Here is a 24,556-nt window from a genome sequence, read left to right on the forward strand (position 1 = left end):
GTATCTTTGAGTGTTTCATTTGGGCCGTCAGTTTATTGAGAGATTAAATCACCCAGTTTCCTGGGAATAGGGTGGGAAAAGGATTCACAGTTTAGTGGACATACAGTGGAAAAACTTTCTTTGAATGCCTCTATTTTCATCCCTTCCCCCCTGTTTTCTGGGTTCTCTGATTCCAGAACCTCAACCAAGATTTGTATTTTCACTAATCCTTCAGTGTGAGAAATTTGAAGGTTTAAGGTTCATTTGGCTGGTGACAATCAAATGAAAATTTCTAAAACAATCTAGAACATCTGTGCATCCTTAAATTCCCTCTCTGGGGCTAGGTAGGAGTTGGCCACTGGTATGCTTGGTCTCATGGTGCAATGCCATAAGCGTCACAGATCAAAGGACGGTGTAGTGATTAAGATCACGGACTTTGGGATCAATCAGAAAGTCTTGGCTTAAGTTCTGTTTCTACAGTATTTTTGCTGTGAATGTCATTTACTTAGCTCCCTTAAGCTTCAGTTTCCTCATCCGTTAAAATAGAAAAAAATTTTCTATTTCTTAGGGTGTGAGAATTCAATAATACAGCTCTATTATGTAGCAGAGTGCCTGGCATATAATTAAGCACTCAATAACTAATGATGATGATTTAGAAAACACATCTGGTTGGTGAGCATTGATTTGATTCCTCCTCTAAATGATTCTGTGGCTCTGGATATACTGTTGAATCCATAGCGTGCAGAGGGGCCATAAGTATCATCTAGTTCAAGCCCTGAAATCTAGTTCATGAATTGTCTTGCGTGCTCCTCTCCATCAAGTGGTTTCACTAGCAAGTGGTAGAATTGGGCCCAGACCTTGAGCCTGTTTCTTACCTGAGCCTGTCTGGTAACTGTCACCATATGCTTCCTCTAGTGAACCTCTTTCCTTGCCCAGTAAACTCTAATGGTGTTTTTGGCTTATGTGATAGTTGATGGCAGCCCTGCTTTTGTTTCTCTATTATCAGGGCAAGGGGTACAGGGGCTGGGTGAGGGAGAATCCAGAATGGAAGCAGAGCCAAATTCCCATCTAACTTGCCTCTGGCTCACATGAGGAGTCTGTGTGTAAACCACCGCCAGAGGGGAGAGTTAACTGCATTTTATTGTAAGCTGCATGGTAGCTAGGAGGATGAGTGCACATACACACAAGCATAGATGCTCATGTACGTGTAGGAAATCCCCCTATATGAGTGGACGGTGGAGTACATGCATGCCCACACCATCACTCCACGTGTTTGCACACACACTAATGGGCAGGAGAAACGTGCTCAGCACATTTTATTATACATCGCAGATTGAGGAAGACCATTCAGGAGGGGGAAAGGGAAGATTATGAGGCAAAACGAGAAATGAAACCCAAAGATCCCGCCCTGTCAGCATTAACTGGAGTATAAGAAATGGAATTTGGACAGACAGACAGACTCCTGGGGCCTGCCAACAACCAAAATGTCCAAAGGGCCTCTGATTCTCTGGCTGGTGATTGAGCTCGAGCGGCTTTATCTGAGTAAGTGTTCTCAGACCTTCCATCCAGGAGTCCCTGGAGGCTTGGCACCTCCCGGATTTCCATGGCTGATCTATAAAGGTGAAGTCCATTTCATTCCTGCATCCACTCAGCTTCTCTTGTTTGGAAGGTCTCTCCCTTTCGTTGTGACACAGGGTTTATCTTGAGAGTGGTTTGGGAGTTTTAGGGTGGGGGTATTTATGTTCATACCAGGAATGGTGATTTAAGAAGAGACACAGAGATAAGGGGTCAGATAACATGGGGAAAAGAAATGTCCTTTGCAGGTTTTACTAGCACAATCAGAGCCAGGGGAATTTGTTCTGCTAAGACGCCTTATTATAATCCTTATTTTTCTCTTTATTTTTAGGAGTTTTTGTTTGCTTCTTGGTTTGTTTTATTTTGCTGGGGGTCAGGCGTCCAGGTGAGGTTTACCTTTTCTGCATATTGTTTCCAGGTTTCGGATGATGCAAATGTACACACACTAGGTGTGGACCAGTATAGACCTTCACATCCTGCTGCTATACAGGTGGAATGCACTGGGCTGAGCTGAAGTTGTATCTTGGTCATTAACTTTTGACACTGGCGAGTATGGCCCTTCCATGGAAGAAATGAGGGACTTGGAAAAGACCAGTTTTAACAATCCATGATTCTAGAACTAGACAATATCTAATGTCCCTTGCAGTTTTAACAGTTCATAGTTTCTGCACGTGAATCTTTCAAATGTGCTGCGTGAGAAAACACCTATATTCCATGAAAAACAAGCCTTTGTCATACTGTTCTTTGTGCCTTTCTTTCCTCTAGAACTCCATAAACCTTCAGGTCTCCACCTAAGTCAAGCTTTTCCTGACTACCCATAGCCTCCAAACTGGTTTAAGTGTTTCTGCTGTGAGTTCCTGTCCTCCCTGGAGTCCCACCATTAGAGAACTTGTCGCCCTGTAGTAGTTGCTCATTTAACTGTCTCTCTCCCCAGATACCCTGTGGGAGTTAGTGGAATGAAAGCAGTTCCTTTCCCTTTCTTTATCATTGTTTTTGCCTGGTCTTTACCTTGTCCTGGGACCTGGAGGTGTGGAGGGTTTGGTGATGCTGAAAGTTGCTCTGACCACCTTTCCGGCTACTGGCTGGACACTGACTGAGTGGGCTTCTCCAACCCTACCTGAAGAAGGCAGCACCTGGTGGATGATCTCTTTGTTTTTCATTTGTGCCTTTTCTAAAATGACCACTTTAGAAGGCAGTGACTGCTCAGACTCATTGGTGATCAGAACTGAATGTGCTCTTAAAAGATGCCAGATCAAACCCTTCACTCTGTAGATGATGAAATTGAGACCCAGACTGGGGAAAGGCCTTGTTTAAGGTCACCAGCTAGAGAAGAAACCAAGCTGGCACCAGAACCTAGGTTGTACCCACCGTCCTGGGTAATCCCCCAAAAGAGAAATTGCTTTAATACCAATGATTCCTTTGCTTCAGATAATTTTGCAGCTGGAAAGAAACAGTTTCTTATCCTATCTCTAAGATTAGAAATGCTTCGTTATTTGTACTAATAATTTATTAATTTCATGTGGCATTTAATACTCCATCTCTTGTGAACTTGAGAACTATTTTTTTTTTTTTTTTTTTTTGCGGTACGCGGGCCTGTCACTGTTGTGGCCTCTCCCGTTGCGGAGCACAGGCTCCGGATGCGCAGGCTCAGCGGCCATGGCTCACGGGCCCAGCCGCTCTGCGGCACGTGGGATCTTCCTGGAATAGGGCATGAACCCGTGTCCCCTGCATCGGCAGGCGGACTCTCAACCACTGCGCCACCAGGGAAGCCCTTGAGAACTATTTCTGAGGCGAGTATTATCTTCCCCCTTTGCCTTATGAGGATAATGAGGTCAGGATTAGTGTGGCTTTCCTCCAAAGAACACAAAAGCAGTAACTGGCAGAATGAGGTTCTCAATGTAAGCCTGATGGGTGTTTTTCTGTCACACCTGCTTCCTTTTTTTTAACATTAATTTTTAATCCAATAAGTAATACAGAGACACCCTTGGTGGAACAATTAAAATGTTATAAAGTTAAATCCCTTTTGATTACTGCCCTCAACCCCAGTCCCTTTCCTCTGATCATGGAGCTGCTGACACAGTGAGTTGGGTGTATGTCCCACCAGCTACTTTTCTCTACGTTTACTTTCATATGTCTGTGCCCACAAAACCTGCCAACCGGTTTATTTATTTTTTAAAATGGTTTTGTATTTTATGTGTCATTTTGAAACTTCTCCTTTTCATACGTTGATAAGGCTTGGAGTTTTCATGCCGATGGATATACATCTGTCTAATTCTATTAATCTTGTACATTGTGGTTCCACGGAAGGACTGTGCCATAGGTTAGCCACTCCCCGTACACACACTGTTCATTTCATTCACACACATATGACACTGCAGTAAACATTTGCAAATAGGCTTCCTTGTGCACCTGTGCTTTTCTAGAGCAAATAACAAACCATGAAATTGCCCAGGCTTAGCTAGGTCACTTGCATGTTGAGTATTAACCGAAACTGCCGAATTTCCCCAGAGTGTGGCTGTACCAATTCACACCCCATTTCACTCCAGTTTACTCCAGTAGGCTAAGTCATTTCCCAGCTCCCAGTCTAGCCAACACTTCATATCATCAGCATTCTAATTTTTGCCAGTCTAATAGTTGAAGTTTACTGATCACTCATATTTCCTTGTCTATGAATTGCCTGTTTTGTCCTTTGCCAGTTTTTCTTTTCTTTTTTTTTATTGGAGTATACTTGCTTTACAATGGTGTGTTAGTTTCTGCTTTATAACAAAATGAATCAGTTATACATATATCCCCATATCTCTTCCCTCTTGAGTCTCCTTCCCTCCCACCCTTCTAGCTGGTCACAAAGCACCGAGCTGATCTCCTTGTGCTATGTGACTGCTTCCAACTAGCTATACATTTTATGTTTGGTAGTGTATATATGTCCATGCCACTCTCTCGCTTTGTCACAGCTTACCCTTCCCCCTCCCCGTGTCCTCAAGTCCATTCTCTAGTAGGTCTGTGTCTTTATTCCTGTCTTGCCCCTAGGTTCTTCATAACCATTTCTTTTTTTTTTTTTAGATTCCATATATATGTGTTAGCATACGGTATTTGTCTTTCTGACTTACTTCACTCTGTATGACAGACTCTAGGTCCATCCACTTTACTACAAATAACTCAATTTTATTTCTTTTTATGGCTGAGTAATATTTCATTGTATATATGTGCCACATCTTCTTTATCCATTCATCTGTTGATGGACACTTAGGTTGCTTCCATGTCCTGGCTATTGTAAATAGAGCTGCAATGAACATTGTGGTACATGACTCTTTTTGAATTATGGTTTTCTCAGGATATATGCCCAGTAGTGGGATTGCTGGGTCGTATGGTAGTTCTATTTTCAGTTTTGTAAGGAACCTCCATACTGTTCTCCATAGTGGCTGTACCAATGTACATTCCCACCAACAGTGTATGAGGGTTGACTTTTCTCCACACCCCCTCCAGCATTTATTGTTTGTAATGATGGCCATTCTGACCGATGTGAGACGATATCGCATTGTAGTTTTGATTTGCATTTCTCTAATGATTAATGATGTCGAGCATCCTTTCACGTGTTTTTTGCCTTTGCCGGTTTTTCTATCTAGTCTTTCCGTATTGAGTAGTAGGATGCCTCTTTCTATACTGCGATACTTGGGATAATAAACTGCTGGATCTCCAGTAGAAATAATTCTGTCCCACACTTTTTATTAATTTACCAAATATTCATAGGAACAAGCTCATATTTAGAAGTCATTGATTTTTGGTGCATGTGTTCTGCATTGCTATCACAGCTGAGGTTGAAGACAATTTTATTTTTTTCCCTGGCTTCATGGGAGGCAAAATGGGCTTCCACAGCATGTACAATCTGTGAAACATCTCCATTGTGGCAAAGTAAAGAGACGATGAGTTTAGGGAAGGCTCCAGGCGGGTCTGAATTTGGAATGACCTTTCATCATGAGAGCAAACTTTACAAAACCCAGCAAGTACCTCATCTGGCTTACTACCTGGGCAACTGCTAGGGCTCAAGCTCACCTTCTCCCAGAGAAGGATAGCTGGAAGTTGCTGCCGCCTAGGGTCAGGGAGGAATACGGTGCTACTGGCCATGTCTTACACAACTTAGCCAACGGGGTTAACAGAGTTAGTGAACGGAGAGTCTTACAGGAGGGTACCTTGAAGAAAACAATGAGCAAAGAGATATGGGGATATATGTAAATGTATAGCTGATTCACTTTGTTATACAGCAGAAACTAACACACCATTGTAAAGCAATTATACTCCAATAAAGATGTTAAAAAAATTTAAAAAATATAAAAGGGATCTAGGTACTCAAGAAGGAGCAGGATGTCATCCTGACACTGGAGCTATAGCCTGCCTGGCTCTCCTGTCAATAGTATGGTTTGATTGAGAACAATCATTGATACTCAATTAAATCAGAGGGCTTAACATTTGCAGCAGTGAAAAACTTTCATGGACTCTCAGAGATGGAAGTTATCTTAGAAGAGGCTGTCCAGTGGTCCTCAAACAGAGTGGGTGGTCAGTGACATCGGAAGGACCTGGAGGCCTCGGTTATGTACATTTCCATGGGCTTTGGCCTCTAAGATTCTGACTCAGGGTTGGGTAAGAAACTAGGTATTTTTAGCAAGCTCCCCAGGCCATGCTGGTGAGCAGCTGAAGTTGGGAAACACAGATACTTCATTTTAAAAATGGTGCTATGTTCTATTTCATATAGCTAACATGGTCAACCTCATCACCAGCATCTTTATGTCACAGCTGCCATTCCAAAGAATTCCTGTGATTCCTTTCCAGTTCTAACATTAAAAAAAAAAAAAAATCCACAAACTCCACGTAAGTTCACGTTCTCTAACAACAAACAAATGGTCCAGAGCAATTAATTTCTACCTCCAGTACTAAAAGGAGAAGAGGACAATGGGATATAGTTCCACAGCCTGTCTCCCTGCCATAGCAACACTCTGGGGTGGAAGACAGACAGAGACCCATTTGAGGCATTCAGGTCAGTGGTAGGTGATCACTGCCTATTAAGATACACTGGGTAGACTGCAGTTTTGGACCTGTTTATATGAGTTAGTGGCATTGGATTAAAGGGTCAGGATTTTCCATGGAGAATTTATTGTTTTATTGAATGGTACTTAAGGTCACAGTTTTTTTTGTTTTTTGTTTGTTTGTTTTGCGTTACGCGGGCCTTTCACTGTTGTGACCTCTCCCGTTGCGGAGCGCAGGCTCAGCGGCCATGGCTCACGGGCCCAGCCGCTCCGTGGCATGTGGGATCCTCCCGGACTGGGGCACGAACCCGCGTCCCCTGCATAGGCAGGCGGACTCTCAACCACTGCGCCACCGGAGAAGCGCCGGTCAGGGTTTTTTTAATCAGCAAATCTGCTGTGGAGATGTGAGCAGACTCAGGCGGTCAGCTGTTTCCACTTGAGGGATGGAAGGGTGTGGAGTTAGGAGCTTAGCAGCAGCTAAGGGCAGGCCAGAATTTGGGCTAAAGAAACATATACACTACGACCCTCTTCATCTTCCCGGAAGCATCTATCTGCATAATCCCTGTAGAGCATATTTGAGAGATTTCAGTACCTTACAGCCTAGTTTTCTCATCTTTCCTCACAGCTCCAGCTGCATCAGAGAGTGTCGTGAGAGCGTTTTGGGGTCAGTCGGTGACTTTGCCCTGTACGTACTCATCCTGGTCTCCTAAGAGCAACAGCATGTGCTGGGGCAAAGGCCAGTGTCCCAACTCCAAATGCAATGATGAGCTTCTCTACACCGATGGGACAAGGGTGGTCTCGAGGAAGTTGCCAAAATACCAACTTCTGGGGAATATCCGGAGAGGGGATGTCTCCTTGACCATCTTCAACACCAACGAAGGTGACAGTGGTGTGTACTGCTGCCGCATAGAGGTGCCTGGCTGGTTCAACGATGTGAAGAGGAACATCCGTCTGGAGCTGAGAGGTGAGCACACAGGGGCTGTGTCTGTGGATGGAGAGGCTCACGAGTCATGAGTCATAGAGTCAGTGCATGGTGGTGGAGAGGCCGAAGCTGCTTAAGCAATGAGTGGGCAGATTAAATCTGAGACATGTTGATGACTAGAAGAGCCACAGTCTGGAGCAGATGCCTGTGGGAGCCAAAAATCCCACAGAAATGAGTGAGGGGTAGAGGGTGGGAGGTAGGGAACCAGTGAAACTCAGGGTCACTCTGAAGAGGGCAGCTGCTTCTTCTCTAGGGAATTGCAGAAATTTGGGCCCAGTGCTTTCAGATCTCCCACTTATCATGTGAAGTATATTGAATTTTGCACATTGGCAAAGATTTCACAATTAAAAAAAATATTGGATGAATGAGATAAAATGTGTTGTTCATGGATCAGCTTCAGCCCATAAGCCCAACTTCCAGCAGAGGGGAAATTGCAGGGGATTTGGAGATAGTCATAGCAGTTTTCAGGTGATCTTTCCTTCTGTTACCGTCAGTTGCTTTCGATGAAATTTGAAATACGGTGGAACTCGTAACGATTTGAGCTGCATGGAGTACAGCCTATGGTTGAATTATGTGAACAATAACCACTGTTCCTGCTGGTCTGGAATGGAGCCTCTCAAATTCAGCTCTGTGTTCAGCCTGCACCGAGGACTGAGGATTCTTGGGCTCTGTTCCTAACTGGACTGGCGTCTTGGAAGGCAGGTTCTGGCTAGCCATGCAAGTAATAAGCTTCTCCAATGACTCTCATGTGCTCTAAAATTGAGAACAACTGATGGGGATGCTTCTAATTAGGGAACTTTCACGAGCACATATGAAAGTATACTTTTTATATACTGAATATATATATCTAGTATTTTTCTCTCAAAGCAACTTTGTGAGATAGAGGTATCATTAGGATTTGTTGAAGTTAAATGATGCCAATCCAAGTCTTTGCTTTTCAAGCCTGATATAACCAGCTCTTACTCTATAAAATATTGGTTGACATCAGCACCCTATGAGGACATTTCTAAGTTCACTTGAAACTAATGATGTCTTTCTGGTCCATTAGAGTTAGTGGAAATTTGGCATATTTAAGAGAGGGTGGTATCTGTAGAATAACTGTTGCTAATGAACTCAGATTCAGATGTTTAGTGGGTGAGTGGTTTGGGCATGAACCAATCTTTAATATCTGAAAGAGACTACATTTTCACCCTATGTTACACTCTTTGGACTCGCTCTTTTTAGATTTTAATTTTTATTGTAGAAAGAACACCTAGCATGAGTTCTACCCTCTTCATGACTCTTCAAGTGTACAATATACTATTGTTAACTATGGGTACAGTGTGTGCAGCAACTTTCTAGAGTTTATTCATCTTGCTTGACTGAAATGTTATGTTTGGGCTCACTTTTGGTGGGATCATTCATTTACTCATTCATGCATGTTTTTGGAACACCTACTATGTACCAGACATTGTGGTAAGTATTAGATTTGTAGCAGAGAACAAAATAAATACCAGCCATTCCCTCGTGGAGCTTACAGTGTACTAGGAGAAACAGACATTCCATAACAATCAACAAATAAATGTGTAGTTAGGAAATGCAACAAATGCTATGAAGGTCAAGTATGAGTGTGCAAAAAACATTGTTATTGTCGAATGCAGATGATCTCCTTGCAGAAGCGTCCTTTTAGCTGAGACATGAGGGTTAAGGAGGAGTCCATCTAAGGAAGAGAGAGTCTAGGAAGCAGTAGGTACAAAGTCCCTCAGATGGAAGGTCACTAATACTGTGGAAGAACTGAAGAAAGGCCAGTGGGCTGGGGAAAAGTGAGGACAATAGAGTGGAGGCCCGAGATGGGAAAGAAAGAGCAGATCAGGTGGGGCCCTGAGGGTGAGGTTGGGGGTTGGGTCTTCATCTTAAGGGCAAGGAGGACCCAGTAAAAAAGTGTAGGTAGGGGACTGACATAATTAGATTTGTCATTTTCAAAGATTACTCTGGCCACTGTGTGAAGAACAGGTTGGAAAGGCCAGGACTAGAGTTAAGACACCCAGTTTTCATGGGCATTTTAGTGGTCCAGGCTCGTGGGCCGGCTGAGGCAGCAGAAAGGCAGAGAAATGGACGGATGCCGGCTACATCTGTAGTGTTTCTGTCTTCCTCCGTCTCCACTTGGCACCAGACGTATCTTCTATTGGGTACAGGTCCCACGACCACGCGCTCAACAACCACCCATCGCCCAACCACCGCCACCACCGCCGCCGTGACGACAACCACAGCTGTGCTTCCAACAACCACAGTCGTGCCTACACCTGACCTGCCAGGCACACCACCGCTTCAGATGAGAACCGCTGCTGCACTCACCACCACGGCAGCCACATGCCCTCTGACAACACAGGAGTCCCTTCGTGAGGAAGACACGATACTTCTGACCCTTGAGCCTTCCACAGAAGGGCCCATCCTCACTGCAGGTGCCTGGTTCAACGGGCCATTCTTTCCCTTCTTCTGGTCAGATGTACCTTGGATCCCTTGGAAGAGGGTTCTCCTGCTGAATGGGGCAGCCCAGCAACTTGCTCTTAGGTCTATGTGTGTGTGTGTCTGTGTATGAGTTTGCCAGGGCTGTCATAACAAATTCCACAGACTGGGTGGCTTAAACAACAAAAGTTTACTTTCTCACAATTCCGGAGGCTAGAAGTCTGAGATCAAGGTGTCAGCAGGGTTGATTTCTTCCAAGGCCTTTCTCCTTGACTTCTAGATGGCCGTCCTCTCCCTGTGTCCTCACATGGTCTTCCTCCTTTGTGTGTTTGTGTTCTAATGTCCTCTTTTTGTAAGAACACCAGTGATATTCTATCAGGACCCATCCATGTAACATCATTTTTACCTTAATTACCACTTTAAAGGCACTATCTCCAAATACAGTCACATTCCAAGCTACTTGGGCTTAGGGCTTCAATGTATGAATTTTCGAGTAGGGCTGGGGCGGGGGTGGGAGGGGACCACACAATTCATCCCAAAACTGTGTGTGTGTGTATAGTTTCATTAAATTGTTCCTTTTCATTGTTTTATGATTTCCTTTTTTGTTGCTTTTTTTTTTCCTTTGTGCTTTTGAAAAGTCAGCATTTTTGGTTCTCCAGTTGACCTCCCAGGAGTCTTGGGGACACTTAGTAAAGAACCAGGAAATGTGAACCTGGGTCAGACACCAGTTCCATCCTGCCGGGGCTTAAGTCCCTACTCAGGCATTAGAGATTGGCTGAGGAAAGGCCTCCGGATGCCTTAAAATATCCCTTGATGAACTGGTTCTACCTTTTCTTTCTTCCTTTCTTTTCTTTCTTTCTTTCTTTCTTTCTTTCTTTCTTTCTTTCTTTCTTTCTTTCTTTCTTTCTTTCTCTCTCTCTCTCTCTCTCTCTCTCTCTCTCTCTCTCTCTCTCTCTCTCTCTCTCCCCCCCTTCCCTCCCTCCCTCCCTTCCTTCCTTCCTTCCTTCCTTTCTCTCTCTTTCTCTCTCTCTCTAGCTCCCTCCCTCCTTTCCTTCCTTCCTTCATCCTGAATCCTTCTTGATCCTACATCTTGGAACTCTCACTGAACTACTAGCTCCACTAATTATGGGGGCTTATCAAAGCTCCCACCACGTTTCAACCTCTGATCCTGAGGTAAGAATATTAGAAAAGAATCATGAGATAGCTTGAAAGCTTAGGCGTTTCAGCTGCCTCAATAAGGCCTGGATTAATTTAAACAACTTTACAGTATCGAATTGGCTAATTCCATTATACTCTGTGTAGTCGCCTAAGGTCCATGAACCCTAAGCCAATTTTTATATGTAACTTTTTATTCCTTTGGTCTTTAAAATAATCATCTTAGAATACTACGTTTGCAGTTTTTCCCCTAGATTCTAAAAATTACTTTACAATCCTTGGAAGAAAAACTGGAATAAACATAGAAAAGTACAAAGACAACTATAAAAATAGCCCCAAATCCCACCACTCAGCACAAACACCTATTTTTAGCTGCCTTTTACCAAACGTTTTTTCTCTTCCAGACTCAGAAACTGTCCTCCCTAGGACCTCTCAGAGAAGCACTGAGGCGACTTCTGCAGATACTGCCTTACTCACATCCAAAGGTATGTGGCCGTGGTTCTCTCTTTTTCTTTCCTCACCGCTTAGCCTGAGGGAAATACTGAATAGCGTGTCACCAAGTCAGATGACTAGAGATGACTGTTGGGTCCTGTGTGCCATGAAGTCCACCTGGGACAAATTGGTATCAATACCGCATTTGTGGCTCATTCCTCCCTATGGATTTGAGAGTGTGAGAGAGACCCATTGACCTTGATTTGTTTGTGCAGTTCTCCACGGTAGCACATCTCTAGAATATCTGCCTTTCCACTCTAGGTTGGGTGGCACTCGGCTATCTCATCCCCCAATTCCAAGCATACTGGTCTTCTGTGTTGAAACCCCGGAGGGTGTACTCACTTGACTCCTTGGCTGTTTATAGTGGAGGGAGAGTTCTTTCATTCATTTGTCCTTTCATCCATCCAGCCAGACTTCTTTAGGTATTTACTAGTGCCCAGGGGCAGAGAACACCCTGAAAATAATTCACAGCCTTGCAGGTGCTAGAGGGGCCTACCTGGGCTTGGTTATCAGTTGTACTACTTTCCCCTGGGGGTCTCTGCCCTCCATTGTGTAACTTCATGCATATAAAATTTGGATGAGTGCCTGGCCTGTTAGTAAGCGTGCAAAAGGTAGCTGTTACCTTAGTGGAGTTTATAATCAAGCAGAGGAAAACAGACATCTATGAGGTAAATAAATCAACGCTTGTGATAATAGAGTATAGGGGGGCCGTAAAATAGAGTGGTTCATGTGTGCGTTCTGGTGTCACACTGCCTGGGTACAAATCGTGCCTCTTCTCTGCTGTGTGACTTTGGGAATGTTCCTTAATCTCTCTGGGCCTTGGCTTCCTAACTGGTCAAATGGGAATAATGAAGCACTTACCCTGTGTCTCTTTCTGAGGATTAAGTGAGAGAATGCAGGTAGGTGACTTAGAACAGCATCTGGAATGTACTAAATGCTCAGTAAACATTAGCCCTTTTTTTTTTTTTTTCTTGCGGTACGCGGGCCTCTCACTGTTGTGGCCCCTCCCGCTGCGGAGCACAGGCTCCGGACGCGCAGGCTCAGCGGCCATGGCTCACGGGCCCAGCCGCTCCGCGGCACGTGGGATCTTCCCGGACCCGGGCACGAACCCGTGCCCACTGCATCGGCAGGCGGACTCTCAACCCCTGCGCCACCAGGGAAGCCCCAGCCCTTTTTTTTAATGACAGAAGTCAGTTTAGGGGAAGAGTGCCCCCCCACCCCACCACCTCCCAACAAAATGGGAAGACAGGCATCTACCTAAGTTTGTTTTCTCCTTTCCTTTGTATATTTTCCAGGGTCTAAAAGTTGGGTTCTCCAGTCAACACGCCAGGCATTGATGCGGGAAGCGAGTGACTCGGTGGTTTCTCAGCCAAGAGGTAGGGGGGTTGTTCTCCTGTGAGTGGTTTGCCTTTGGACTTGGGAACAATCTGACATTATCTGCCTGCTTGTCTTGGAATTCTGCTCTTTTGATTGCACTGTCGTCACATCCTACATCCTCCCGCCAGCTGGGATGAAAGTGAAACTTGCTAAAAGCATCAGTGTTGGCTCCATCCCTTCTCTGCCTCATTTCTGAAAACCCTCTGTTGGGATCTGAAGCTAGGAATGCTAGTAGGAAAAGCAACCATTCATCTTTCAAAACATTACTAATTTATTTTAAATTATGCAAATTGTACACCAGTGTAGTTTTGTTAGGGATACATTTTTTTAAAGCTATTTAGTTATTTATTTTTATTTATTATTTGGTTGCTCTGGGTCTTAGGTGCAGCAGGTATACTCCTTAGTTGCAGCTCACCGGCTCCTTAGTTGCGGCATGCATGTAGGATCTAGTTCCCTGACAAGGGATGGAACCCAGGCTCTCTGCACTGGGACCGTGGAGTCTTAACCACTGTGCCGCCAGGGAAGTCCCTAGGGATACATTGTTTTGTAATATCACTGATATTAGTTGAAGCTGATCATTCTTCAGACCTTTTTCTATTCCCTTATGAGTGGGTATAGATATAGAAATATACAGTTGTGTTTTGTGTGTGGATTTAAAAAAAATGCAATCCTATTGTGTGCTGCCTTCTGCATTTTTATTCACCTAACATTACACATTGGACCACTTTCTTTTTTGGTCCATGTTGATCTCCATCACTGTGTTAAATTGCTGTATAGTATTTTCTACTATGGGTACTTATAGTATCCATTCCGCATTGAGGGGCACTAAGGTTGTTCCAAAGCGTCACATCATAAATATTCTGCAGTGAGGATCCTTATAGGTGTCTCCTTAGTGTTCATGCAAGCGTTTCTTTAGCTAGGGTGGTGACCAAGAAGGAGAAATGCTAGGTTCAAAGAACTGTGTGCTTTTATTTTTTTTTTTAATTTATTTATATTTTATTTTTGGCTACGTTGGGTCTTCATTGCTGCACACGAGCTTTCTCTAGTCGCGGTGAGCAGGGTCTACTCTTTGTAGCGGTGTGCAGGCTTCTCATTGCGGTGGCTACTCTGGTTGCAGAGCACATGCTCTAGGCACGCAGGCTTCAGTAGTTGTGGCACGTGGGCTCAGTAGCTGTGGCTCGCGGGCTCTAGAGTGCAGGCTCAGTAGTTGTGGCATACGGGCTTATTTGCTCTGCGGCACGTGGGATCTTCCCAGACCGGGGCTTGAACCTGTATCCCCTGCATTGGCAGGTGGATTCTTAACCACTGCGCCACCAGGGAACTCTGAAATGTGTGCTTCTAAGTTTTATAGCTATTACAAAATTGTCCTCTGGAAAGGCTGTGCTAATTTATCTTCCCACCCACAGAGTATCTGCTTTCCCATATCCTCCCCACACTCAATATAACCATTTGTTTAATTTTTTTCAATCTCCCGAGAAGAAAATGTCATCTCATTCTTCTGTTGTTCTGATTAACAGAGAGTTGGAGTGTCTTCCTCTATGTTTATTAGCCAGAAAACAGCCATCCTTTAACTCTGTGAAGGAGGCAATGTAGCATCACTGACAAAGGCTCGGAAGATGGAATTGGAGGGTCCTGACAAGAGTGAGCGGAAGGGAGATAGGTTTTGAAGGAAGACTCTAAATCAAGATGAAATGCAAGGGCGATCTCATGTTGAAAAGCTTTGGCATGCACTAACTCACACAGTGGGACGACGGGAAACCTGGACTGGTTGTTGATAACAAGGTGCCAGTGATCCAAACCTTCTTTGTCCATGGGATGTGGTAGGGTGGGGGCCTATTTTCTGGCAGAAGAGAAGGTAGCAACTAGAAAAGTGACAAAGGATGGTCAACGAGTTTGCAAAATGTTTCATTTATTCCACTTAAATCTTGGACTATTTTACACTGAATTGCAAGGGAACAGAAGGTCATCTGATGTTTTACTATCTTTTATAATATCCCTGATCATTTCATTTCACTGCTGCTTGATAAATCCTGGGAGAGAGAACACTTGTGCCCATACCCATAGGCGGCACTGCTGAAGAGGAGCTGGTTATAGGAAGGTCTGTCAGTCTCTGTGTAACATCTGTTCGTTGTGGAAGAAGCCAGGGTTTATTGAGCACATATCATGTGCCGGCATGGGGTCAACTGGTCTCCTGGGCCACTTAATTCAATCCCTCTTACCAGATGCTCCAATCTCTATTTGTCATAGCTTTTTCAAGCCCACACAGCTGTTGGGTGCCAGATCCAGGAAGTCTAGCTCTGATTCCATACTCTTAGGTATTAGTTTATTTTGCCTTACCTTCCAGTCTGAAATAAAATATCATGTTCTTGTCATCTACCATCCTTTTTTTCCATCGGTTTTTGTAATGAAACATTTATAATACATACTGAGGATTTAGCTAGGTGTTAGGTGCTGTATAAGGGTTTTAACTTATATTGTTTTATTTAAATCTAACAATGACCTTCTAGCCAGGTATAGGTATTATCCCCATTTTACAGTTAAAGAAATGGAGGGTCAGGGAGTTTATTATAGAAGCTAACACCTACTGAGGCCTGTCTTTGTTTCAACGCTCTGCATTTTACATGCATTGCCTCATTTGATTTTTCACAAAATCCTATGAGATAGATACCATTATCACCTCCATTTTAGAGTCCATGAATGTTATATATCTTGTCTGGTAGATGATGGACCTGGACTTAACCCTTCTCTGCTCAACTCTGATGCCATTCTGACCCCATGGTAGGCTGCCCCCGCCCCATCTACCCTCTGGAAGCACTTAGAGAATAAAACTACTTCTTCATTTGCATAAAAATGCTTTCAACCCATTTCAGAGAACCTACATGCTTCTGTGGGCTTTTTCTTACCTTGGCTAAATATTCCCAATAACTTCCTCATGTCTTCATGTAATTTTTGGATGGCCAGGCTTCCATGGTTGAGGACTGCTTTAAATTGTTCAGGTGGATATTGCTACAATTATTATTCCCTAAAATTAGCATTACCTGGAATGGCAATTCTTTACTTCCTCTCTTTGGCTGCCTGGAACAGAGTTCAGAGATGTGGAGTGATTTGCCCAAGATCACACAACACAGTAGTGCAGAGAGAGAGGTGGGATCACACCCAGTTTCCAGGGGTATTATTAAAATGTGTACATGGACTCCTAAATGGAGTTGTCTGTGGATGAACTTGGCAGGGGGACAAGAACCTCCCTGAAATTTTATATATATATATATATATATATATAGTTGTGTCTGTATATGTACACACACATTTTCCTGGGGAAAAAAGTATAGAACTTTTATTAGATTCTCCAAGAATTCTGCAAAGCTCCAAATGATTAGGAACCGTAATTCAAACAAACAACAGTAAAAATTCTCATAGGTTTCTTCCCCCCAGCTAAAGGCAGCCTGTTAGGGGAATACGAACTCTTATGCCTCTAGGTAGCTGGAAACTCAAGTCAGTCCCTCTAGCCTGAGGATTAATTTCATTTCTTGCTTGGCCACAGGAATGTGTGAAATGGTCCCAAATTGCTCCATAGTGACCCAACATCTCTATTGGGTAAGGACTCTGAAGCTAAGGTGAGGAGACCCACATCACCATGTCATTTCCTAAATAAAATCGGGTGGCTTGGGATTAAATCCTCTGCAGATTATGCCTCAGCCTCACTTTTAGTGCCTCAATAACATCCCAAATCCTTTTTTTTCTAGTCCTTTCTCCTCACATTCTTCTCGGTAGCCTGAGGTGGGGGTTAAAAGACCTCATTTGGGGAATGTGAAGGCTCAGGGTTATATACCAGCTCTAACGTTTTATGCTTTATTTTTTTTCTTTTAGAATATCAGGTTCTTGTTCTAGGCTTTTTGAAATCTCAGTTTCCTCAAAATGTACAATGGAGATAATAGTACATGGTTCATAGGGCTGTTAAGTGAGGAAATGCATGAGAAAAATGTCTGGTCCATAATTACTGACTAGTAAATGACAGTCCTCGTGATTCTGCTGCCCTCTGCTCACTGGATCTCTGCTGATCTTCCTACTCACACATCTTCATTCTCTGGCCAGGCCAGCTGGGGAGCAAGAGGCCACATCTACCAGCTCCCAGCTGACTCACTTCCTTCCAAATACAGAGACACTTTTTTTTTTCCCCTGATTTCAAAACATATTAAAGAGCTACAGTAATCAAAACAGTATGGCACTGGCACAAAGACAGACATACAGACCAATGAATACAGTAGAGAATAAACCCTCACATACACGGCAGAGACACTTTTTAGTTTTATGGTTTTTTTAACTGCTAATTGCTCCAGGAAAACAGCTGATGAGTGGCAAAATTGCAAACTTGGGGAAGTGACGAAAGCTTTTTTAAAAATCTCATGGCAGTCATTCTCGACTCACTATTAAAATAAATCTGATTCTGAAAGCTTTTCACTGGCTGCTTATTACATGGCTCTATGGAACTATCAGTTATGGGTTTTGTTCCTCTAGTGCACATCTTTAATCTTCTGATGCCTCTCAGTTGTTTTGTCCTTCTCACATCACTCAATCTAGGGAGGCTTCACTCTATAATTTAGGCTCAGAAATCAAGTTTTGCTTGAAAAAGAGCTGTGGTCAAGTTTGCCATGCAAGGGCTTCCTGATTTGTATTATTTATTTGATTAGACACCTCCAAGTATGTATCTCCTGCTCCGGTGCCTTCCTCTGCATTGAAGGTGTTTGGTCTGCAGACATCATCTGAAGAAGCCCTAGTCAGGGTGTCAAATCCTCACCTCCACTCTGTGGCTGCCTAGAAATAGAGTTCAGAGATGTGGAATGACTTTCCTGAGATCACACAGTGAGGCAGAGGGAGAGCTGAGACTCTTACCCAGGTTTCGGAGGTTTGAAATTTGGGCCCACGAACTCCTCGGGAGGTGTTGTCAGTGGAAAACAGATGGGAAATTGAGGCCCAGCAAAGGCCAGTGAGTTGAGAGAGGGCTTGCAGTGATAGGGAGGCTGCTGACACCAGAGGCCAGTTCTCCTGATCCCACATACAGTTAACCTTTGTCCCAAGACTGGCAGCCACTGTCTCTCAACAGAGCTTCCCTGAGGGCAGATTTTCCTATTTGCTCCTCAAGTATTAGGATTCACTTTTTCTCAGCCCCCAGGTAGATCATTATACTCATCAACAGTATGAAGTCCAAGCTGTGAAATAATTTCAAATTTAATGCCCCCAAATATGCATGAGGGCTTGGCTGTCAACCCAGGAAAACTGGGGAAAAATGAACATTCCTCTGGCAATAGTCATAATTTCCTTTTCTGAGATTCTTACAGTAGTGTTTTCTCCATCCCAGGGTTGGATGGTGGGGGAGTGGGGATGGGGTGCTTTTAGGAGTTCTTGTTCTCTTACTGTATCTTTCTGTTTTACAAAACCAGCCCAAGCTTCATGGTCCAGGGCAAGCTGGCCTTGCCATGGAATCAAAGGATTCTCAGAGGGAAAAGTGGTTAGAGATGAGATTTTATATCTTTACCTTGGCATTTGGTTTGGATATATGGAAATAGGTCACGTGATATTTGGTAAAGGCCTTTCAAATCTGTCATTCATTAAGCATGGCTTCCCTGGGCGCTTCCCTGTGCAGGACCCAGAACATATAAAAATGAGGAAGTCTTGACCTCTGTTCTTAAAGGGGTGGGACAGACAGGCTTGTGTAGAGCAAACAATTATCCAGTGAGCTTGGTTTTGGGATAGAAGTATGAAAAGGTGCCCTGGGGACCCAAAGAAGGGAGAGAAGGATTCTAACTTGGAAAGAAAGGCCAGGATGATTTCACTCAGTGATCCTTGAATTGGTTCTTTATGGATGAGAACATCTCATTGAGCAGAGAAGGGTGAACAGGCAGGGAGAACAGCATAAGCAGAAATAGGGGGACTTATAATAGCATGAAATCTTTGGCGATTGTTTAAGAGTCTAGTTTAATCTAATGGAGACAGGAAGCTAGGAGTGGCCTGGGTTCTTAAAGGACTTGATTGATGGGCTGAAGAATTTAGATTTCGTTCCGGGGTCACACAGGTCCAGTCATGTTTTTGGAGTCGGGAATGGCATTTTCAGCTCCGTTTTAGGAAAAATTGCTCTGGCAAGAGTGTGGAAGATGTATTCGAGGGGAGTAAGGCTGGAGGCAGAGAGCCTCCTGCAATAACTCAGGCAGGAGGTGAGTGTCTCGACTAGGATGTTGACAGCAGTGACAGCAGCGAAGGGACAGAGTCAGAGCCATTTAGGACTTTGAACTGAGAGGACTTGGTGACTGGAGTAAGAAGGAAGGATGACTGATTCTCCGCACTTGGGAGATCAGCTTGATGTGATGGATTCACTGGTAAAGGAACCCCAGGAGGAAGAGTGAAATTTATTTGGGCGATCTTGACTTTGAAGTGCCCCTGGGAAATGTCTAACAGGCCGTTGGAAACGTGGGGCTGGGCGGACTTACGGATACCTCGGTGGGGATTGGGTGTCTGATGATTGGCACCTCCTGTGATCAAAGAATCATTACTGTGCTGAATAAGGAGTTGCCCCTATGTCAAAACTTTCATACGTACTATCTCTTGAGGGAGAGTTCAGGCCTATCGATATGATATGACAGTTACTGAGTGCTTGTCATAGGACAGGGCTGGGCTCCATGCTTTCAGTGCACTATCTCATCACGAGGCATCGTCCAGATCTGTGAGGAAGATTCTATTATTGCATTCATTGTAAAGGAGAAGAAACAGGTTTGCAGAGGTGAAGACATTTGCCAGAGTTGGAACCCCAGGTCTCTTTACTCTTGAAAATTAGCTCTTAAATACTTGATTCTATTGTCTCATTAACAGAGGGCGTCATTGAAGCTCCTGTGGCATTGTCTGAAGATATTGTGGGAGAGGAAGGGTGGGATGAAGGCAGACACCCCACCTCCTTACAGGAACGACTCCATTGGGAGAGGGTGTAGTAGAGGCAGAAAAGCTGGCCCAGGCGGCCAGTTAGAGAGACAGCAGAGGTAGGAAGTGGTCCAGGAGACAAAGATTATGGGGTGTGTACTTAAATATGAGGGAATTCTAAATACCGGTCAGATGTGGCATCTAGACAGGTGGCTGTGAACTGTGGCAGGAGGACCGCTAAGCGAACAGGGTGAGCGTTGTGGATGGACACCCTGAAGTCCAACGCTGAGCCATTGTGAGAGAATAAATGCTAGGCGTTCTTTCAAGGAGTTGGAGGGTGAATATTTAGAGGGGAGGCAGGGTAGAGGGAGGAGGCTTGTACTGTTATAGGAGGAGGGGAGGCCATCAAAAATGGGAGAGGAAGGGTTTGGTCTAGAAATGGAGATAGGAGACAGAGGAGTTAGGTTGGCATCAATGAAGGTGAGAGAGCAATCAGATCTCATGCAGACCTCCCAGGGAGGTAGGAGACGACTGGGGAACCAAGACCTTGAATTCTGAGATCATCCAGCCTGTCTATGCCAGACCTGGCCATGGTCTGGAACCACAGAGAGCTTAGTCAAAGTGTAGATGGCCCTACTCTATCCAAGACTTGCAGAATGAGGACCTCTGGGGTGGGTCCAAGAAACTGAAGCCCAGCCCTAGCCCCAAGAAGGCATTTAGGAATTGCTGGTGTAGTCGACTCTCCTTATTCTACACGGAAGGAAACTGAAGCACAGAAGCATGAAAAAATTTCAAGGAAATAAGTCCTACGTAGGACTCTCTTCTGGGTCCCAAATCAGAGCTCTTTCCTCTGCGCTGCACTATTTCAATGACTATTTCATTGAAGTCAAAGTTGAGTCCTGTCAGAACTTGACACTTCCTGGGTCCTCAGTTGATCAAGGGCCTAAAGAACTTGTAGGAGGAGTTGCCATTCTCAGTGCAAGTTCAGCAGAAGGAACACAGGAAGGCAGGGGAATGAAGCAAAGCTCATTTTCACTCACAAATGCCGTTGTTAGGAGGAAAGAAATTGGATGCAGTAGATTTCAAAGTCAACATCTTTCGCGAGGCAGTAGCCTGTTTGTGTTATCTTTCATGCCCAGTGCTGTTCGCAGGCTGGAATCAGTTGGTAGGCTGGCAGTCTGGGGATGAAGGAAAAGGACAAAAAGTGGATTCTTATGATGCTTCTCACAATAGTCTTACATCTATCAACCGTACAAATGTTTTTTTTTTTTTTTTTCCATTAAAGTTGGGATTGAATCTGTGTAATTCTAGCATCTAACAGCTCACCTTCAGAAAGGTCAACCAAATAAGACGAAAGAAAGTTGCCAGGCTTTAGGAGAGGCATGTCCATGGTAAGGTGAACAGAAAGTGAAAGTGAAGTAAGGTACCATCCACTGAAAATAGAACTCGGAGCTGGCCCTAAGATGGGTCCTCACTAACAGTTACCCAGGTGAGCTGGGTGACCGCTCTGCAGACCAAAATGTCCCTCGGACACCAAGTCAGGTGCTGGAGACATCTCCAGTTTCACAGGAGGGTAGGATCAATAGATAAACCTCAGTGAGCTCTGTGATGAGGTGAGGTAGCTGTTCTCCCCACTACGAACAAATCAATGAATAAAGGTAGCAATGCCCTTTGGCAAGAACCTACCCACACTTGTGGACTATTAACTCCTGTGATGCCCAGAAGCAGAAGAGGGAAACAGAAGTGAAATTTGGAATCTGACATCATTGCTCTACCATTTACTAGCAATCAGCACCAGCTGTGCAGCCTTGGGCAAGACACGAGACCTCTCTGGGCTTCAGTTTCCTCCCCTCTCAATAATTCTGCCCAAGTTTATTTACCTCATAGATTCATTTTGAAGTTCAAATGTGATAATAAATGTGAAAGTACTCTGTGCATTTTTAGCTGCTTCCATTATGCTTAACATTGTCATCAATAATAATAATTTTCAGAATGTCTTTTCAGAAACTGCACCCACCTAGGCAGTGGAGGGCTAGGGTTCCATTCCAACAGGACCACTTCCCACTGTGCCATGAAACAGCATGGTCATGCATCCTCCAGCACTGATCTTTTCAGAGCAAGTGTATGTGAGCTCTTGCTACACTTCCCAAAGGCCATAGAGCCCAGAGGATAAGAGCTTGGGCTCTACGGATAGGTAATCCCGCCTCTGAGGTTTGCTCTCTCCCTTGCTAGCTATGTCACTTGAGCCAGTTGCCTGACATCTCTAGGCCACAGGACTCCCGCTGTGAGATGAGGACAGTAATGGTACCTAGTGCAGAATGCTCTGAGATCAAACATGGAGAACACTTTGCACTGTGCTGGGCATGGAGTAAGTGCTTGGTACATGGTATCCATTTATTATTGTTGTTGTCGATAATCCAGAGGTTCTTTGTGAAATGTGCACCTTGCCCCCTCCCTCAATTAAAACGCAGGGATCGGCTGGTGTGTGCAGAGCAGTGCTAGGCATTGCCCCTCAGAGAGGAGTCCAGTGGGGAAGGATTAGGGATGAGGTCGTGTCTGTGCTTCACCGAGACGCGCAGAGATTGGCACGCGGGAGAAGTAGCCTGAGGTGGTGACTCTGAGCTCTCACAATGATGAGGACATTTGTGCTGCTGGGCATCTTTGGAGGCAGTGGAAGGCTGAGACACAGTTTAGAACTGGGTGACTCTCAAACAATGGTGTTCTGAGTCTGTGGTTTCCTTCTGTTACCTCACCTGTGTAAGACTGCAGTCATCGCATCATTACTCCCCCTTTATGAACCACTTTGGGTGCCAACACAATTTGCTCTCTGGTTCCTTTCAAAATTAAATGGACCCTACCCAATTTTCTCTTGGAGCTAAGGAACACCTGATTCGTGTATGTAATGCTCTCTTGATTGATTGATTGAAGTGCATCGTACTCTTTTTTTTTTAAAAAAACTTTTTTTTAAAATATATGATCCAATTTATTTTTATTTAACTTTATTTATTTATTTATTTTTGGCTGTGTTGGGTCTTCGTTTCTGTGCGTGGGCTTTCTCTAGTTGCAGCGAGCAGGGGCCACTCTTCATCGCGGTGCGCGGGCCTCTCACTGTCACAGCTTCTCTCGTTGCAGAGCACAGGCTCCAGATGCGCAGGCTCAGTAGTTGTGGCTCACGGGCCCGGTTGCTCTGCGGCATGTGGGATCTTCCCAGACCAGGGCTCAAACCCGTGTCCCCTGCATTGGCAGGCAGATTCTTAACCACTGCGCCACCAGGGAAGCCCCATCGTACTCTTTTCGATCGTTCCACGTATCAAAAACATGCAGTGGTCTCCAAAATTTAAAGGAAGTATGTGAATTCAGTAAATGCCTGTTTCTATTTTCAAAAGGTATTTTGAAATTCCAGAACTTGCGTTAGTGCTGCTAGGTGAGGTCAGGAAGTATGGGTTCTGGCCACTTCCTTTGTTACTTATTACTGTGAAACCTTGAGCAAATGAAACTGTCTCTCTAGATTTTAATTTTTCTCTTGATTAAAAAAAGGGCATCAGAGGAGATAATTTCAAATTCCTTTCAAATCTAAAACATTCAGACTTTTGGATCGTTTTCTGTTCTTTGGATTTTTAAGACCATACCACAAGTAAGCCACAAGGGGACAGCATAAGCCAACTGCTACCTAGGAAAGGAAAGAAACTTCTCTGAAGTCTCGAAGTTCTGACTTTTAAAATTCTAGGTTGTGTTAAGATTGTATCATTGAATTGACTTATTTCAAAAGTAAATTTGTTTTAGAAGTAGAGACCGATGAGTCCCAGTGTCTATGAATTCAGTGATGAGTCAACATATGTAATATGAGTGTTTAAATGTACCCACTGAGAAGATAGTGCTCTTATTTCCAGGTGATTTCTGGCATGAAACCCATTGGTTAGAGAGTTAACGTTTTCAAATAGGATTTTAATATGCTCTTTTTCTTTTCTCTCGGAGAGGTTACCATCATGATTTTTTGAGTCATTCCGAGTTGAGTTGAGTTCAAATTTCCTTTTATTGTCTGTGTTACCCTGGATGAGTGATTTAAACTTTCAGCCTCAGTTTATACATCTGTAAAATGGGTTTTGTAAGCATTAAAGTGAAATAATTTACACGAAGTGCTCATCACTATGCTAGGCACGTGATAATGCTCAGTAAACTGATTCTGAGAGGGAGGTTCTAGGAGTTTTGAAGCACGTTTCTGTTAATGGGCTGGAAACGGGCAATATTCAAAACAGATTCTTAAAAGATTTTCTACCCTAAAAATTCAGTGCCATTTCAGAATTGCACAAAGCACATGGTTTTATTTGGGTAAGAGAATGAGGTCCAGTCTACTCCCTCATCACCCTAGGGTGTGAAGGTCTGAAGGTTTTCAAAATTGTACTCAGATAGAACACATTTAATTCCCTGACTCCATGGGCATTGTTTCTGCATGTAGACTCACTTACCAGTAGTCAGCAAACGTTTTCTGTGAAGGGCCAGATAATACATCTTCAGGCCTTACAAGCTGTGCTGTCTCTGTCATAGCTACTCAACCCTGCCCTAACACTGCAGGAGCAGCCAGAGATAACACACATGCAAATGGTGTCTCTAGGCTTCAATAACACTG

General features: G+C 44.1%; 1 protein-coding gene across 1 annotated transcript in view; it reads left to right on the forward strand.

The window, feature by feature from the left end:
- Positions 1-1,447: 1,447 nt before the first annotated feature.
- TIMD4 (T cell immunoglobulin and mucin domain containing 4) overlaps positions 1,448-24,556 on the forward strand; it is a 34,756-nt gene continuing 11,647 nt past the window's right edge. The window contains exons 1-5 of the mRNA XM_032627331.1: positions 1,448-1,521; positions 7,198-7,536; positions 9,729-9,995; positions 11,559-11,639; positions 12,942-13,022. Of these exons, the coding sequence (XP_032483222.1) occupies positions 1,464-1,521; positions 7,198-7,536; positions 9,729-9,995; positions 11,559-11,639; positions 12,942-13,022 (826 nt within the window). The 5' untranslated portion in view covers positions 1,448-1,463. The remainder of the gene's footprint in view (positions 1,522-7,197; positions 7,537-9,728; positions 9,996-11,558; positions 11,640-12,941; positions 13,023-24,556) is intronic.

Source organism: Phocoena sinus, chromosome 3 (assembly GCF_008692025.1).
Source record: "Phocoena sinus isolate mPhoSin1 chromosome 3, mPhoSin1.pri, whole genome shotgun sequence".
Lineage (NCBI taxonomy): Eukaryota > Metazoa > Chordata > Mammalia > Artiodactyla > Phocoenidae > Phocoena > Phocoena sinus.